We start from the raw sequence: 19,318 nt of genomic DNA, 5'->3' as shown, positions 1-19,318 counted from the left end.
GCGCACGCCTGTAGTCCCAGCTACTTGGGAGGCTGAGGCAGAAGAATTGCTTGAACCAAGGAGGCAGAGATTGCAGTGAACCAAGATCACGCCACTGCACTACAGCCTGGGTGACAGTAGGAGAATCTGTCTCAAAAAAAAAAAATTTTTTTTTTTCAATTTTTGTTTTTCTAAAACAGAAATACATTTCTGAGCAAAATAATTGAAATGACATTATATTTTTGTCATATGGTGACTTTTGGCTTAGAAATCATAAAGACACAAAAATAAGCTGTCTCGCAAAGTATAGAAACTCGTCTCTTTTGTCAATTTTCACTGAATTAGGTGAACTAAGAGGTATGAGAATTGGTCTGAAAATTAAGAGGAGAAATTGGTGGGAACCAGGAGAACTTGGTATTTCCCAAAGAAATGGACACAATTACAAGGTAATAAAAATTCTCAAGAAATTTCCTAATCCAGAATAGACCCTTCCATGGAACTGTTTGAAGAACAGCAAAGGAGGAAAGATGTACGTATCAGAGTTTCTGACCTACATCTAAAAAAGCTTTGTCTCAATTCAGGGGTTTGGGGTTCTTCTTCAATTCACTGTTCTTGTCATGCTTTTCTCATAAAAGTAATTTTTCTGTTGAAGACACAGGTTTTCTTTTCATATGCAAATGGAAATGCTCCGAGCAGTGCTTATTGTACCTGAACACAGAGGAAGAAAGCCTAGTTGGCTGGCAGAGGAGCACAGCCCCAAGTAAAGATTTCAGCGCCTGTCTCTTCTCTGCCTGACAACAATGGACGAGCAGGCCCCGAGAGACCCTGGGCTAACCACCCTCCTCCCCATGGCACGACGCACCATCCTGGCTCGTGGCCTGTGCTTCCCCGACACATAGCGGAGACCTGAACTCAAGTCTGGAGGAGAATCTGAGGCTGCCATTTCTAACTTAATCAGTATTTGTCTCACTTTTAGGAAATAAACTTATGGGCAGGGCTTTTGACCCTAATAAAATACTACATTAACAAACAGAATGAGGTGTTGCCTATTTTATTACTGGTGATTCTATTTTTTACTGTTTTAAACAGGAAAAAGAGGGACAGAGGGAAAATGACCAGGAGAAGAAGACGAAAAGAAGAGAGTAATCAAAACAGGGCTTTCCTTGTATCCTCTTCCAGCTCCAAAAGTTCCCTTTAGCGTCGTTTGGTTCAAGTCAGGGACACTCCACACACTAACTGGTTCCAGTAGGTTAGGTTGTATTAATATAATATTAAAATCCTACAAACACACCTTTTCTCAAAACACTTCAGTTCCTAAAATTATTTGAAGTCAAAGAGAAAAATAGGCTGGGAGTGGGGGCTCACACTTGTAATCCCAACACTTTGGAAGTCCAAGGCAGGAGGATTGCTTAAGCCTAAAAATTTGAGACCAGCCTGGGCAACATAGTGAAACTCTCTCTCTATAAAGAGAAAAAAAAAATTAGGCTGGGTGCGGTGGCTCATGCCTATAATCCCAGCACTTTGGGAGGCCAAGGCGTGCAGATCATCTGAGGTTGGGAGTTCGAGACCAGTCTGACCAACATGGAGAAACCCCACCTCCACTAAAAATACAAAAAATTTGCCAAGGCATGGTGGCACATGCCTATAGTCCCAGCTACTTGGGAGGCTGAGGCAGTACAATCACTTGAACCTGGGAGGCGGAGGTTGCGGAGAGCCTAGATTGCACTATTGCACTCCAGGCTGTGCAACAAGAACGAAACTCCGTCTCAAAAAAAAAAAAAAAAAAAAAGAACAATTAGCCAGACATGGTAATATGTACCAGCAGTCCCAACTACCAGGGAGGCGGAGGCAGGAGGATTGCTTGAGCCTGGGATGTTGAGGTAACAGTGAGACCCTGACTCAAAAGAAAAAAGAGAGAGAGAGAGAGAGATCTATGGACTTGAAGAAAAGGATCTCTCCAGTGTTCCCATCATTTTGTCCTAAAATAATCTCATAGAAAATAATTTGACCCCTTATGAAAACAGATTAATACAGTAAAATGGTCAAAAAGAAAAGAAAATAATAATAATAATTTGACCCCTATGTTAGAGTAAGCAGTAGTTACACAGATTCACCAAACATAGATGCATTTTTAAGCTTTTTAGAATCTGAAAAGGGCTATTAAAAATGCTTTCTGATTTCAAAAGATGTATTCTTGCTGGAGTTACATTTTTCAAAACTTACTTGGCAAGGACTTTCACAGCAAGCTGCAAGCAACATTCAGCACAAGGACAAGCAAAGCAGCAAAGCAGGGGCACTGCCCACGGGCCTTAGTCATGCCTGGGAAGTGGAGGCAGGTAATGAGAAAGGGAGCTTACTAGTCCTGTCCGACTGGGCCTGCTGCTCACAGAGGAGGCCACTGAGCTCATGGAGCTGAGGGAGGAGGCAGAAGGGCTTCGCTTCAGGCTGGCAGGTGTGGTCGCCATCACTCGCCTCACTGCGTTGGCCTTGGCTTTGGCTGGTGTAGTGGAAGGGAAGCCAATCTTGGTAACTTTGTGGACAGGAGCAAACAAGCCATATTTGGGTTGACACTGAAAATACCTTTAGAGAACAACAATAAGAACAGTAATAAAAAACAACTTAATGACAAGAAACAATAACTATAACCAAAAGGCTCTCCCAGCTCCTAACTTGTGGCTGGATTCCTGAAAATTCTACCACTAAGCTGGGGTTATATACCAGCATGTAGCAGTCACATGTATGTAAGCTGACTAACAACCTCAGTGATGGTTTTAGAACACACACTGGTGACAATGTAGGCTAACTACCAACCTCAGTGATGGTTTTAGAACACACACTGGTGATACACAGATTCAGGATTACTCACCTGTTGCTGAGGTTCTACATAAAGGAAATAAATATTTCCACCACCTGATAAACGTACAGCAGAGGAGTTTAGCAATAGAGCAAGCCCATTTAATAAAATTGTGCCAAACAAAGGGAAAAGAAATCAAACAGGCACCTAACTTTGGCAGATCCATTAAAGTAAACATGAAGAGTCAGATGTCGTGGCTCACTCCTGTAATCCCAGTATTTTGGGAGACCGAGGCAAGGGATCACTTGAGCCCAGGAGTTCAAGACCAGACAGGGCAATACAGAGAGACCCCATCTCTACAAAAAATACAAAAAATTAGCCAGGTGTAGTGGTGCAGAAGGATCGCTTGAGCCTGGAAAGCTGAGGCTGCAGTAACTCAAGATCACACCACTGTAGTCCAGCCTGGGTGACAGGGCAAGAGCCTGTCTCAAAACAAATAAAAAACTCCAGTGATGGGTACATCAACATCTCAGATATCACCACTAAAGAACTTATTCATGTAACCAAACACTACCTGTTCCCAAAAAACCTATTGAAACAAAAATTAGTAAAAAATACATATTTTTAAAAATAAAATAAAAATAAAATCTACCCCTACTTAATCAACTGTAGAGAAATATAAATACAAAATGGCTCATTAAACATACAGGAAAAACTAGTCAAAAAAAGAAATACAAATGTTCATTGAAAATTTTTTATTTTTATTTTTTGAGAAGGAGTCTCAGTCTGTCACCAGGCTAGAGTGCAGTGGAGCAAACTCGGCTCACTGCAACCTCTGACTCCCTGGTTCAAGTGATTCTCCTAACTCAGCCTCCCAAGTAGATGGGATTACAGGCACACGCCACTACGCCCAATTAATTCTTGTATTTTTAGTAGAGATGGGGTTTCACCATGTTGGCCAGGATGGTCTCAATCTCCTGACCTCATGATCTACCTGCCTCAGCCTCCCAAAGTGCTAGGATTACAGGTGTGAACCACCACGCCCAGCCAGTTCACTGAAATTTTTTAATGTTTGTTTCAATAAAAATATGAAAAAAAAAAATAAGGTACTATGCAAGTATAGCATTGAGAAGACCCAGAAAAAAGAAAATGGCACTGGGGGGAAAAAAAAGTAAACATGGAGAAATATTAACTAGTAACGTCTATTTTTGGGTAGACATGGACAATGTATGACTCTAAAGGATTACAATGCTTTAATATTAAGAAAAGATGGCTTCATAATCATTGCAGTTCCAAGAGATCTTTTTTTTTTTGAGACGGAGTTTCGCTCTTGTTACCCAGGCTGGAGTGCAATGGCGCGATCTCGGCTCACCGCAACCTCCGCCTCCTGGGTTCAAGCAATTCTCCTGCCTGATCCTCCCGAGTAGATGGGACTACAGGTGTGTGCCACCATGCCCAGCTAATTTTTGTATTTTTAGTAGAGCTGGGGTTTCACCATGTTGACCAGGATGGTCTCGATCTCTTGACCTCGTGATCCACTCGCCTCAGCCTCCCAAAGTGCTGGGATTATAGGCGTAAGCCACTGTGCCCGGCCTCCAAGAGATCTTTATCTCCATGAGTCATAATTACTGTATGTGGTAGATTAAGCCCTTTTCTTTATAATCAATTTGCTTATAACCAATTTGTCTATGTTTTATAAGTAAAACGTTAATTACCACACAAGTGATGCATTAATATACTGTATACTACTAATAATACTGAATCATAGACAATGCCTGTGCCTTCAAAACATTTTGAAAAGAAGAGTGGGAAATTCCTCCTGCATCTGTGTGCATTACCGTACTCCCATCCTGTGTCTGGGAGGCAAGAATAGGGTTATCCAGGCTGGGCATGGAGGCTCACACCTGTAATACCAGCACTTTGGGAGACCAAGGCAGGCAGATCACTTGTATCCAGGAGCTTGAGACCAACCTGGGCAACACCCCATCTCTACTAAAAATACAAAAGTTAGCCAGGCGTGGTGGCGCATGCCTGTAGTCCCAGCTACTGGTGAGACTGAGGTAGGAGGATTGCTTGAACCCAGGAGGCGGAGGTTGCAGTGAGTGGGGATGGCGCCACTGCACTCCAGCCCGGGTGACAGAGGGACACCCTGTCTCAAAAAAAAAAGAACGGGATTATCCTTACAAGGGAAGAGATCCGCTTGCCAGTCTGTTCTCCGGCTGCAGCATGAAATTCTCATCAGCTATGAAGACACATTCTGCAGTTCTTTTTACTAACAAAGGTGACTAACTTCTACCATCACCCCCACCCCAAATGCACAGGTACTCTTTCAGAGAGCAACTCCTATCAAAAGGGAGAGAAGGCCAGGCACGGTGGCTCACTCCTGTAATCCCAGCATTTTGGGAGGCTGAGGCGGGTGGATCACTTGAGGTCAGGAGTTCAAGACAAGCCTGGCCAAAATGGTGAAACCCCATCTCTACTAAAAAAAGAAAAAAAAAGGTGGGCGGTGAGAGAAGCCAGACAGATAACATAGTATTTCCTTTCTATTTTGAAAAATAAACAGAATTCTTGTTCAGAATCTACTCAGACACACTACATGTATTACTAAGGAGACAGTCAAAAGAACAGTCCCAATTCTAGTGTGGAGGAAAAAAACCAGCAGATGGGTCTCAGGAAATAAGAGTGCCGCTCTTCCGAACATGTCTTTCCATGTTATGACACACGTGCTTGGTGAGACTGGCTTAAGCATCGTCACATACAAGAGTGAGACAAGATGTTGCACAATGTCAAACAAACCTTGTTCCAGCAACAGCACCATCGTTCTTCCCAAGAGGCTCGTCTAACTCCACACCACACCATTCCCCCTTGGCAAAGTCGGTCTCCCCAAGAAACCGGACTACACCAGCCTTAGTGCCACCAACCTGGAAGAAGAGAAGGTTAAAATAAAGAGATGAACATAATTCTATACCTTAATCATTTGTGGTTCCCACTATTAACTAGGTACTATATTCCTTCATTTCCATCAGCAACTTCTTTGCTCTACCTTCTCTTTGACTCTAAGAGTTCTCTTGAAGGAAGTCTGGCAAAGAAATTTACCTGGCTGACTTACATTACCAGAGTGATTTGATGCCTAACACATTGCAATAATGAGATAGCCTATCTAATATGTAGTCATTAAGGCGTTCACCAAGCTCATTATTCCTTTTCTTTTTGTCTTTTTTTTTTGAGGCGGAGTCTCACTGTCACCAGGCTGGAGTGCAGTGGCGAGATCTTGGCTCACAGCAACCTCTGCCTCCCGGGTTCAAACGATTCTCCTGCCTCAGCCTCCCAAGTAGCTGGGACTACGGCACCCGCCACCAGGCCCAACTAATTTTTGTATTTTTAGTAGAGATGAGGTTTCACCGTATTGGCCAGGTTGGTCTTGATCTGTTGACCTCGTAATCCGCCCACCTCGGCCTCCCAAAGTGCTGGGATTACAGGCATGAGCCACCGCACCCGGCCCATTATTCCTTTTCTTAGAAAATACTTTATCGTTTCTCTTTTTTTTTTTTTTTTTTTTTTGAGACAGGGTTTCACTCTGTTGTCCAGGCTAGAATGCAGTGGCACAATCATGGCTCACTTCAACCTTGACCTCCTGGGCTCAGAGGATCTTCTCACCTTGGACTCCTGGGTAGCTGAAATTATAGGTACACACCACCAAAAAGGCTAATGTTTTTGTATTTTTTGTGGAGATGGGGTTTCACCATGTTGCCCAGGCTGGTCTTGAACTCCTGGGCTCAAGTGATCTGCCCACCTCAGCTTCCCAAAGTGTTGGGATTACAGGTGTGAGTCACCACTCTTGGACCTTTATTTTTTTAACAGAAATTTTCCTGCTTCAGAACAAACTTGCAGCTGGGCACAGTGGTTCATGCCTGTAATCTCAGCACATTGGGAGTCCCAGGCAGGAGGATTGCTTGAGCCCAGGAGTTCAAGACCAGCCTTGACAACATAAGGAAGACCCCGTCTGTACAAATAATTAAAAAAAATAAAATTAGCCAGGCATAGTGGTATGCGCCTGTGGTCCCAGCTACTCAGGAAGCTGAGGTGGGAGGATTGATTGAACCCAGGGGTTTGAGGCTGCAGTGAGCCGCAATGGTACACTGCACTGCAGCCTGGGTGACAGAATGCGACGCCACCTCAAAAAACTAAAAAAGTAAATAGGCCGGGCACGGTGGCTTACGCCTCCCAGCACTTTGGGAGGCTGAGGAGGGTAAATCACCTGAGGTCAGGAATTTGAGAGCAGCCTGGCCAACATGGTAAAACCCCGTCTCTACTAAAAATACAAAAATCAGCCAGTGTGGTGGCTCACGCCTGTAGTCCCAGGAGGCTGAGGCACAAGAATCGCTTGAACCCAGGAGGCAGAGGTTGCAATGAGCCAAGATCACGTCACTGCACTCCAGCCTGGGTGACAGAGTGAGACTCTGTCTCAAAAAAAAAAAAATTTAAGTACTTTAAAAAATAATTGGCTGAGTATGGTAGTTCATACCTATAATCCCAGCACTTTGGGAGGCTGAGGTGGGAGGACTGTTCAAGTCCCAAAGGCTGCAGTAAGCCATAATCATAGCACTGTGCTACAGCCTGGGCAACAGAACAAGACAATGTTTCAAAAATTAATAATAATTGACTCTTGCTACTTTCTACAGTGAGGCTCTCTGTCTTTTCACAACTATTAAAATTAATCATTCCTAGGCTGGGCACAGTGGCTCACATCTATAATCCCAATTTTGGGAGGCCATGGCAGGCAGATCACTTGAGGCCCGGAGTTCGAGACCAGCCTGGCCAACATGGTGAAACTCCATCTCCACAAAAAATACAAAAATTAGCTGGATGTGGTGGCACACACCTGTAATCCCAGCTACTCAGGTGGCTGAGGCATGAGAATTGCGTGAACCCAGGAGGTGGAGGTTGTAGTAAGCCAAGATTGTGCCACCGTACTCCAGCCTGGGTGACAGAGTCAGACCTTGTCGCAAAAAAAAAAAAAAAAAAAAGAGTACTAGTTCTAGACATGACACATTTGACCTGTTAGTACTCCTGTCAGTACTAATACACAAACAGTCACCTACATATAATTGGCCTTACTGCAGTTGAGTCAAAAGAAAATAAAGTTGGCCTCAGTTTTCTCCTTCCTCCCACACCACACCATTCTGAGCAGCAGTCCAACCAGCATCATGTGAGCAGGGCACAGCACATTAGTTAAAGATGATGCAACCTCTTTAGATAATCTGTTAAATTCTTTGGGGGTGAGTCTAAGTTACTGTCATGACAATTGTTTTTCCAAGAGGTATCTAACAGGCTATACGCAGTAATTCTCCAAGCAAACCACAAGTTTCATTTAGATCAGCTTTGTAAAAAGTAACCACAAACAACAAATTGGTAACGATTTCTCTAAATGCAGGTAATATACATGTATCCTGAAAAAAAGTCACATCACAAAGTTTGTCTGAAATGGATGAAATTGGTAACGATTTCTCTAAATGCAGGTAATATACATGTATCCTGAAAAAAAGTCACATCACAAAGTTTGTCTGAAATGGATGACTACTAGTTCCTAGAACAGAAAGTTTTGTTATACTTTTTTTTGCACCAAACACGGAACTCTTGACTCATATAAAAGAGAACGTATTTTCCCTTTCCCTGTAAAAAATCAGTAATTATTCTACAGAGATAGAAAATCACATGAAGTCATAGAATAATCACATGAAGTCCTAAAATCATCAAATGTTTTTCTACTTAATCATTCTACAATTTTAAAAAAAAGTGTCTAAGCATTTAAACATAACTTAATAAAGTTAGGTTTTATTTCTTATGTGTTCCAAACAATACAGAAAAGTTTAGTACATGCATTTACAGTAAATAAAAGTGTTAAATAATGCATTTACAATAAAGAGAAGCCTCTATTATCAATTAATATCTAAGAAATCTATGTTCTAGGGACAAATACCTATGTTATTAAAGAAAAATATTTTCAATATTGAAACAAAAAAACAAGGCCCCATGCAGTGGCTCATACTTGTAATCCCAACATTTTGGGAGGCCAAGGCAGGAGGATTATTTGAGGCCAGGAGTTTGAGACTGGCCCGGGCAACACAATGAGACACTGTCTCTACATAAATTTAAAAATTAGCCAGGCATGGTGGTATGTGCCTGTGACCCCAGCTACTCGGGCTGCAGGTGAGCTGTGATCATGACACTGCACTCCAGCCTGACAATAGAGTGAGACCCTGTCTCAAAAACAAACAAATAAAAAACCTCACAAAAAACTAAAAGACTCCCATGGCAAACACAAACAAGCATACTTCATTCTCTTTACTCTCAGAATGTTGGCATATAACTCCTAACACTGTGGTAAAAGTCACTATTGAAAACAGAATTAATTTAAACAAGAAACTTAAAAAAAAAACACCTAGCTACTGTTTTTATGCTTTAGCAAATCTCAGATTTTTAAGTTCTCATTCATTTATTCAATATATATTTCTTGATTGTTTGGATCCTTGAAAAACAAAGATAAACAGAATACAGCGTTGGCCATTTAGGGAGAGAGACAAGAAGATTCAGACAAGAAACTGCTATAAAAAGTGTTAAATCCATCTAGAGGTTTCTACAAAATGCTGTGGGAACAGAAACAAATATCTTTCCTGTAAGCTCTTGTAAAAAAACAAAAACACTGATAAATTCTGGGTTAACGAGTGGGTCAGCCAGGCATGGTGGCTCATGCCTGTAATCCCAGCACTTTGGAAGGCCGAGGCGGGCAGATCACAAGGTCAGGAGTTTGAGACTAGTCTGACCAACAAGGTGAAACCTCATCTCTATTAAAACTACAAAAATTAGCCAGGCATGGTGGCGCACACCTATAATCCCAGCTACTCAGGAGGCTGAGGTAGGCGAATCACTTCAACCCAGGAGGTGGAGGTTGCAGTGAGCCAAGATCACGTCATTGCACTCCAACTTGGACAACTTGAACCTAGGAGGTAGAGGTTGCAGTGAGCCAAGATTGCACCACTGCACTCCAGCCTGGCAACAGAGCAAGACTCCGTCTCAAAATACAAAAACAAAAACAAAAAAATAAAAAAGAGTGGGTCTACAAACAGGAAACAGAAACAATTATCTCTGGATTCGCCCATCTATTCATTATCCAGTTCTCAGCCAGCCATTTAATCTCTCAGTGCCTTGGTGCATAGAGCTATAAAATGTCCAAAGAGCAGTAATGAGGGGTTGTTTCACAGGAATTTTGTGAGCAGTCTTTTTTTTGGGGGGGACGGGGTCTCGCTACATTGCCCAGGCTGGAGTGCAGTGGCTATTCACAGGCACGATCTCACTACTGATCAGCACAGGAGTTTTGACCTGCTCCGTTTCCAATCTGGGCCGGTTCACCCCTCCTCAGGCAACCTGGTGGTCTCCTACTCCCAGGAGGTCACCATATTGATGCCGAACTTAGTGTGGACACCCGATTGGCATAGCACACTACATCCCAGAACTCCTGAACTCAAGCGATCCTCCAGCCTCAGCCTCCTGAGAAGCTGGGACTACAGGCACATGCCAATGTGCCAGGCTGTGAGCAGTCTTGTAAGGCAGCTTCTTATCTACCATATTCCCAGATAAACAGCTTATTTTAAAAGGTAAACATGGGGGCTGGTGATGGTGACTCATGTCTGCAGTCCTACCACTTTGGGAGGCTGAGGCGGGTAGATCACTTGAGGTCAGGGGTTTGAGACCAGCCTGGCCAACATGGTGAAACCGTCTGTACTAAAAATACAAAAATTAGCCAGGTGTGGTGGGGAGCATCTGTAATCCCAGCTACTCAGGAGGCTGAGGCAGAAATCACTTGAACCCCAGAGGTGGAGGTTGCAGTGAGCCAGGATCACACCACTGCACTCCAGCCTGGGAAAGACTATCTCAAAGAACAATAAATATGGCTAGCTGATAGTTGCCAAATACAAACATAGGCCTCATGTAAAACTTAATTGCCTGTGACAGAAAAGAGCCAGCACCGGAATTTTTTTTTTTTTTTTTTTTTGAGATGGAGTCTCACTCTGTCACCCAGGCTGGAGTGCAGTGGCTTGATCTCAACTCAATGCAACCTCCGCCTCCTGGGTTCAAGAGATTCTCCTGCCTCAGCCTCCCAAGCAGCTAGGACTACCGGCATGCAACAGCACACACAGCTAATTTTTTTGTATTTTTGATAGAGACAGGGTTTCACCATCTTGGCCAGGCTGGTCTCAAACTCCTGACCTCAAGTGATCCACCTGACTTGACCTCCTAAAATACTAGGATTACAGATGTGAGCCACCATGTCTGGCAACTTTTTATTACCTCAAGTAATATAATTACCTCCAGTGGAGGGCCAGTTCACCTTCCAGCCACCCTCCTACAGAGAGGGGTAAAATCTTCATTGGTCCTAAGTCAACCTCTGGTTGTCCTACTTTACTCTCTCCTTCTTGGGTATAAAGTGACGACTTTATTCAAAACCCTCTGATTCTCTCAACACTATTTAATGAGCTCCTACTATGTGCCAGGCACTGTCCTAAATGTTGAGGGTGTGAAAGTGAATGAGACAAAAAGTTTCCATGTTTTCACAGAAGTTAAATTCTGGTCAGGGAGAAATAGACAATAAGCAAGTAAATAAATGAAAGATAATTTCAACTGGTGAAGAGTGCTATGAAAAAAATAAAACAGAGTAATGTAACACTGCTATAGAAGGTGTCTTTCTTTGAGTAATGTAACACTGCTATAGAAGGTGTCTTTCTTTGAGTAATGTAACACTGCTATAGAAGGTGTCTTTAGTTGGGGTGGCCAAAGGGATGCCTGAGGAGTTAAAATTTGAGGCATGACTTGAGTGACCACAAGGCACCTGGGACAAAACATCCCAAGCAGAAGAAACAACAACAAATTCTAAAGTGGGACTGAGTCAGGGTGGGATTGAGACAGCAAAGGGGGCTGAGTACAGTGGCTCACATCTGTAATTCCAGCTCTTTAGAAGGCCGAGGCAGATGGATCATTTGAGGACAGGAGTTTGAGACCAGCCTGGGCAACATGGTGAAACCCTGTCTCTACTAAAAATGCAAAAATTAGCTGGTCATGGTGGCTCACACCTATAATCCCAGCTACTCGGGAGGCTAGGGCACAAGAATCACCTGAGCCCAGGAGGCGGAGGCTGCAATGAGCAAAAATGGTGCCACTGCACTCCAGCCTGGGTGACAGAGCAAAACCCGACTCAAAAACAAGAAAAGAAAAGAAACAGCAATGGGGTCAGCGTAGCTGGAGCAGAGTGAGAAAGCAGGGTGAGAAGGAAGGGCAAGAGGTTAGGAGGCTAAGCAGGGTCCAGGATCCAGAGTACAAGGGGCACTGCAGGTCCAAGGAAGGAGTTTCAATTTTTATTTTAATGCAATGAGGAGCCCCGTTAGATGTGTTGTTCTTGGTTGCTGCCACATCTACAACACCTAGAACAACATCTGGTGCATAAAAGACGCTCAGGATATTTACTGATTGAATTGCAGGGTGTTAAACACAGCCTTTATAAAGCCATCATATTTTCTCTAAGCTAAATAAATGGTCCCAGTTACTTTACTCCTTTTATGAAATCATTTTGAGTCTCCCAACCTCTAACAGGTGAAAAAAAATAAATGACCTTAAAAATAAATATGACAAGAGCAGATGACATATAACAGATATCCTCTCATAAGTCTAACTCTCCCTAGAACAAACAGGTAAACAAAAGATGCATAATTATGAATAGATGCTTTGGTTAAAAGATGAAGAAGTTACGCTTAACTTGCACTTTATATCTCAAAACTATTTAATCTCCCCTTCTGAAGGCATCTGAGATTCCACAGGATCCAGGACCCCAAGAATACCAAGACACTGGAAAGGGGGATAGTTAACTTGGTTACCTTGAAGAGTGAGCATAAGACTGCTGATTTAATATAAGCTTATACACACCAAAAAATTCATTTGAAACTATGAGCATAGATTCCCTTAAGAAAAATGTAAATTAAAACTAAGTAAGGGCCAGGCTTGGTGGCTCATGCCTGTAATCCCAGCACTTTGAGAGGCCGAGGTGGGTGGATCACCTGAGGTCGGGAATTTGAGACCAGCCTGACCAACATGGAGAAACACCATCTCTACTAAAAATAAAAAATTAGCTGGTCAAGGTGGTACATGCATGTAATTCCAGCTACTTGGGAGGCTGAGGCAGGAGAATAACTTGAGCCCAGGAGGCAGAGGTTGCAGTGAGCTGAGATCGCCTGTACCTCTAATTCCAGCTACTGGGGAGGCTGAGGCAGGAGAATCGCTTGAACCTGGGAGGCGGAAGTTGCAATGAGCCAAGATTGTGCCATTGCACTCCAGCCTGGGCAACAAGAGCAAAACTCTGTCTCAAAAAAAAAAAAAAAAAAAAACCCACAAAAATTAGTCAAGTGTGGTGGTGGGCGCCAGCTACACTACTTGGGAGACTGAAGCAGGAGAATCACTTGAACTCGCAGGGCAGAGGCTGCAGTGAGCTGAGATCATGCCACTGTACTCCAGCCTGGGTGACAGAGCAAGACTCCATCTTGATTTTAAAAAAACCTACAACTAAAATCAGAAAAAGAAATCATTCAAATCTGCAGCAAACCTCATTGCAAAGGAATTAAACTAAGTAAAATCCATTGCGCTAGAAAAGATCTCAAGATTCAGGCAAAAGGGGCTTTTAACATAATGTGACTATCTGGAGCCTTCTCAATTGTGGACCATACAAAACAGCAAATCGTGCCACTAACTACTCCATCATCAATCAAGGCAAAGGGATTGCAGGTAAACAATAGCTTCCCCAGAGCACAAACCCCTACCCAAAAGAGCCTAAGAATTCCCTAAGTGCCGGGCGCAGTGGCTCACGCCTGTAATCCTGGCAATTTGGGAGGCCGAAGTGGGTGGATCACCTGAGGTCAGGAGTTCAAGACCAGCCTGGCCATCTTGGTGAAACCCCATCTTTAAAAAAAATTAAAAAAAAAAAAAAAGAATTCCCCAAGTAAACAATGAAGAAACACTCAATGTAAATGCAAGGTCACCAGGCTCATAGGTCTGAGGTTTTAAGTCACTGGTAAGAGGACTGAGGAAAAATAGAGGAAATCAAATTATTAGGTGCAGTGTATACTGCTCGGGTGATGGGTGCACCAAAATCTCACAAATCACCACTAAAGAACTTACTCATGTAAGCAAATACCACCTGTTCCCCAATAACACCTATGGCAATAAAAAAATTTAATTAAAAAAGTTAATAAGGTCCAGGCAGAGTGGCTCACACCTGTAATCCTAGCACTTTGGGAGGCAGAGGTGGGTGGATTGCCTGAGCTCAGGAGTTCAAGACCAGCCTTGGCAACATTTCGAAATTCCATCTCTACTAAAAATACAAAGAATTAACCGGGCACAGTGGCACGTGCCTGTAGTCCCAGCCACTCCAGAGGTTGAGGCACGAGAATCACTTGAACCTGGGAGGCAGAGGTTGCAGGGAGGCAGATGTTGTAGTGAGCCAAGATTGTGCCACCATACTCCAGCCTGGGGGACAGAGCAAGACTCCATCTCAAAAAAAAAAAAAAAAAAAAAAAGGTTAATATGGTAAATGAATCTAAAAAAAGAGTTTTAACTAACTTAACAAGGTGGGAAAAAAAGCACCAGTAGAACTGGAAAAAAAAAAAAAGGCTGGGCTCGGTGGCTCATGCCTGTAATCCCCAGCACTTTGGGAGGCCGAGACAGGTGGATCACGAGGTCAAGAGATTAAGACCATCCTGGCCAACATGGTAAAACCCCATTTCTACTAAAAATACAAAAATTAGCTGGACATGGTGGCATGCACCTGTAGTCCCAGCTACTTGGGAGGCTGAGGCAGGCCAATTGCTTGAACTTGGGAGGCAGAAGTTGCAGTGAGCCAAGATCTCGCCACTGTACTCCAGCCTGGTGACAGAGCAAGACTCCATCTCAAAAAAAAAATCATCAGGAAGGACATACTTGTATACTGTTTGTAGAAACAAAAATAAAGGCTTTTTAGATTGCAATTTGGCAATACCTACTAATTATTTTAAATTATTTATATCCCTTGACTCAAATTTCTAGGAGAAAAATGGGTGCAATCTACATGCATATGATTAAATTAGGTATAGTACATCCAAACAGTGTAACACCAAACAGCAGCTTAGTGTTTTAAATTAAGACCTGTATTTCCTTCCATACAAATGCCCCAAATCTACAACTACAATCTACAAAAGTGTATTAGAAAAATGGTCTATATACAATAAGAACCCACTATGTGTGTGTTTCAAATCCACGTTATAGACAAATCTCACAAAAATAGCGTTCAACAAATGCAAACAGACATAAAAAAAAGCACATAGTGGATAAATTATAGTTATTTAAGGTTCAAACACAAGCAAAATAAACCTTGTAAATGAATATATATTTTTTAATTCTCAGGAAGATATTTTTCCCCTTTCACAGCATCAAAAAGACCCATATAAATGTTGAGAACAAGAAAAATCTGCTGTAAGATTCTTAGTATAAGGGCCCTGGGAGTAGCTTATAGAAAGATGAAGCTTGTCAGTTCAAATATAAAAAGTTGACAAGTCACTTCCTCATACATGGTCATGAGCTAAAAATTCAGCACAGAACATGCAGTCCAAGGCATGGAGACAACCATGTTGAAACAGAACAGCTGAGTGTCAGTCAAATTGTTCAAGAACCTGACATCACATCCTGGAAATATCAAATATAGTCAAAATGCAGAATTTTAGCCTCACTTATAGAGGTTAGGAAACTAAGTTGTTAAACATCTTACTGCGTTCACAAAGCCAAAATAGGGACTCAGCTTGTGTTCTTAGCACTGTGCTACAGGGCTCCCTTTAAAAAAAACAATCACTAAATTCAGAGGTTCTAGAATGTAGAGCAGGTAGACCTTATACCTTGCGTTTCCACTTATTAGTCAAACGGTAACTACTGCACATTTCCTTCCTCTTCCAAAATTAAACCTGACAATCTGAAAGGCCCAGAAATTTTTTTTTTTTTTTTTTTTTTTTTGAGACAGAGTCTCGCTCTGTTGCCCAGGCTAAATAAAGTGCAGTGGTGAGATCTCGGCTTACTGCAACATCTGCCTCCCGAGTTCAAGCAATTCTCCTGCCTCAGCCTCCCAAGTAGGTAAGATTACAGGTGTGCACCACCACGCCCAGCTAATTTTTGTATTTTTAGTAGAGACAGAGTTTCATCATGTTGGCCAGGTTGGTCTTGAACTCCTGACCTTAGGTGATCTGCCTGCCTCAGCTTCCCAAACTGCTAGGATTACAGGCATGAGCCACTGTGCCCGGCCTTGGCCGGGAAATTCTTAAGTTAACATCCTCTGACACCTTGAGTTTCCCGATACATTTAAAGTAGTAGGATCTTATACATACCCACATAATTTCATTAAACCAAAAATTAAAAACCAGAAGGGAAAAAAAATCAAATTTTTATAAACACATCTAAGTTCACTTCTGAGCTTATTTTATCAATAAAGGTCCTTTTTTTTTTATTGAGACAGGATCTTGCTGGAGAGCTGTGGCATAATCATAGTTCCCTGCAGCTTCCATCTCTCAGGCTCAGCCGCTCAGCCTCTCGAGTAGCTGGGACTATAGGCATAGGCATGTGACACCATATCCAGCTAATTATTTTATTTTAGTTTAGTTTTTTGAGACAGAGTCTTGCTCTTGTTCCCCAGGCTGGAGTGCAATGGCATGATCTTGGCTCACAGCAATCTCTGCCTCCCAAGTTCAAGTGATTCCTGTCTCAGCCTCCTGAGTAGCTGGGATTACAGGCATGTGCCACCACACCTGGCAACTTTTGTATTTTTAGTAGAGATGGAGTTTCACTATGTTGGTCAGGTTGGTCTTGAACTCTCAACCTCAAGTGATCCGCTCACCTCAGCCTTCCAAAGTGCTGGGATTACAGGCATGAGCTACTTTGCCCAGAATTTTTTTTTTTTTTTTTTTTTTTTTTTTTGAGATATAGTCTTACTCTGTCTCCCAGGCTGGAGTGTAAAGGCATGATCTTGGCTCACTGCAAACTCCACCTCCTGGGTTAAAGCAGTTCTCCTGCCTCAGGCTCCCGAGTAGCTTGGATTACAGGCACCTGCCACATGCCTGGCTAATTTTTGTATTTTTAGTAGAAGCGGGGTGTTGCCATGTTGGCCAGGCTGGTCTTGAACTCCTGACCTCAAGTGATCTGCCCACTTGGCCTCCCAAAGTGCTAGGATTACAGGCGTAAGCCACCACGCCTGGTCTATTATTTTATTTTTTATAGAGACAGGTTTCATTTTGTTGCCCAGATTCAAGTGATCCTCCCATCTTAGCCTCCCAAAATACTGGGATAACAGGCGTGAGCCACCGCACCTGGCCACAATTACCTTAATATTTACAAGTTCCTTGTTAGTATAGTGATGAGTGTTTCTGCCTGTCACATGGAGACTGGAAATTGAGTCCCCAACAGGGGGCTATATAATATTAAGAAAATTTTTAATAACAAAAGTAAATATTTACAAATTACAAACTCAATATTCTTTTAGCTAAACTGGTAGATACAACCAGAGTAGATCACTGCAGATCTATGCTCTTTCTAGACACAAACTTTATAGCCAGTTTCTAATTTGTTGCATAGTTACCCACAAACTGAACTGATTAATTTTTCTGTAAGAATGGTCACCCCTCCAGAATAGACTGTGAGACAAGGAGTATCATATGTGTGTATTTCTGTATTTTTCTTTCTTTTTTTTTTCTTTATTTCTTTAGAAGGCCAGAAGTTGTTTTTTTTTTTTTTAGACAGAGTCTTGCTCTGTCTCCCAGGCTGGAGTGTGGTGGCACAATCTCAGCCCACTGCAACCTCTGCCTCCCGGGTTCAAGCAATTCTCTGCCTCAGGCTCCCGAGTAGCTGGGATTACAGGCACCCGCCACTACATCTGGAGAATTTTTTTGTATTTTTAGTAGAGACAGGGTTTCACCATTTTGGCCAGGCTGGTCTTGAACTCTTGATTTTGTGATCCACCCGGCTAGCCCCCCAAAGTACTGGGATTACAGGTGTGAGCCACTGTGCTCAGCCCCATGTGTATATTTCAACCACTCACTGGTAATTATATCTCAGTTCAACAAAATGACCTCAGAATGTTTCTCCTTTTTTTTTTTTTGAGACAGAGTCTTGCTCTGTAACCCAGGTTGGAGTGCAGTGGCACAATCTCAGCCCACTGCAACCTCTGCCTCCCAAGTCCCAGTTCAAGCGATTCTCCTGCCTCAGCCTCCCGAGTAACTGAGATTACAGGCATACGCCACCATGCCAAGCTAATTTTTGTATTTTAAATAGAGACAGGGTTTCACCATGTTGGCCAGGCTGGTCTTGAACTCCTGACCTCATGATCCGCCCACCTTAGCCTCCCATAGTGCTGGGATTACAGGCATGAGCCACAGTGCCCGGCAAGAACATTTCTCTACTCACCAATACTCTGTCTCCAATTTTGAGCTCTCTTTCTCCTTTCTTAATTGAGCCAGCCTCTGAAAGGTTGGAGATAGATTCGCTGGCAGTTTTTGTAAGGTTGCTAATCGGAGGCGTAGCTGAAGGTTCCTTTGCTGCTGGCTGTGATGGTTTTTGAGGGATATTTGAGGGGGTGGCCGGGAAGGAAGACACCATGCTGGCTGCAGAAGTGGACAGAGGTGAAGTAGCTCGGGAAGCGGAAGTTGTCTGCAAGCCATTAGCTTCATCTTCTCCTTGCACCTTCCTTGTTAACTTTGAAGGTCGGGTAAATATGCCCTTTAAAGGTTCACACTGGAAATACCGAACTCCGGCCACTGAACCATCATTCTTGCCTATGGGTTCATCTAAAACAATTCCAGCCCACTGGCCTGGTGCAAACTGGGTTTCTCCAAGAAACTGGATAAATCCAGGCTTATTTCCATTCACCCAAACTCGCTCCCCAACTCGAAAGTCATCCACAAATTCCTCTTGAGTCTCAGATGATGGTGTGCTTGATGCTTTTTCACTGGATATTGTTTTTTCTACTGGAGCTACAACTAAAAACAGAAGAAAGATCAGAAGAGATTCGATTTAATATTCAAACAGACAACCTCTAACTTAAAGAAAAACTAGAGAAAGCCAACAGCCCACAGGAGTAGCCTACAACTCTTAGAGAGGTGTTCTAGTCTTAAGTGTTGTTTTTTGTTTTTTGAGACAGAGTCTCGCTCTGTCACCCAGGCTGGAGTGCAGTGGCGTGATCTTGTCTCACTGTAACCTCCACCTCCCAGGTACAAGTGATTCTCATGTCTCAGCCTCCCGAATAGGTGGGATTACAGATGTGCACCACCATACCTGGCTAGTTTTTGTATTTTTAGTAGAGACAGGGGTCTCACCACGTTGGCCAGGCTGGTCTCAAACTCCTGACTTCAGGTGGTCTGCCTGCCTTGGTCTCCCAAAGTGCTGGGATTACAGGTGTGAACCACCGTGCCTAACCCAAGTGTTTTTGTTTGTTTT

The 19,318-nt window shown here is 42.9% G+C and overlaps 1 protein-coding gene across 21 annotated transcripts in view; it reads right to left on the bottom strand.

Annotated features, from left to right (window-relative positions):
• The window catches only part of CLIP1 (CAP-Gly domain containing linker protein 1), a 135,132-nt gene that overhangs the window by 85,617 nt on the left and 30,197 nt on the right, over positions 1-19,318 (bottom strand). For all 21 annotated transcript variants that reach the window (XM_064379651.1, XM_064379653.1, XM_064379646.1 and 18 more), the window contains 3 exons: positions 18,290-18,861; positions 5,570-5,694; positions 2,337-2,559 (listed from right to left, as the gene is read on the bottom strand). In XM_064379651.1, the coding sequence (XP_064235721.1) occupies positions 2,337-2,559; positions 5,570-5,694; positions 18,290-18,861 (920 nt within the window). The remainder of the gene's footprint in view (positions 1-2,336; positions 2,560-5,569; positions 5,695-18,289; positions 18,862-19,318) is intronic.

This window comes from Aotus nancymaae, unplaced genomic scaffold (assembly GCF_030222135.1).
Source record: "Aotus nancymaae isolate 86718 unplaced genomic scaffold, 86718_ANA_hifiasm-v0.15.2.pri h1tg000021l, whole genome shotgun sequence".
NCBI lineage: Eukaryota > Metazoa > Chordata > Mammalia > Primates > Aotidae > Aotus > Aotus nancymaae.
The sequence above is the reverse complement of the archived record's forward strand: the minus strand, read 5'-3'. Positions and strand labels throughout refer to the sequence as shown.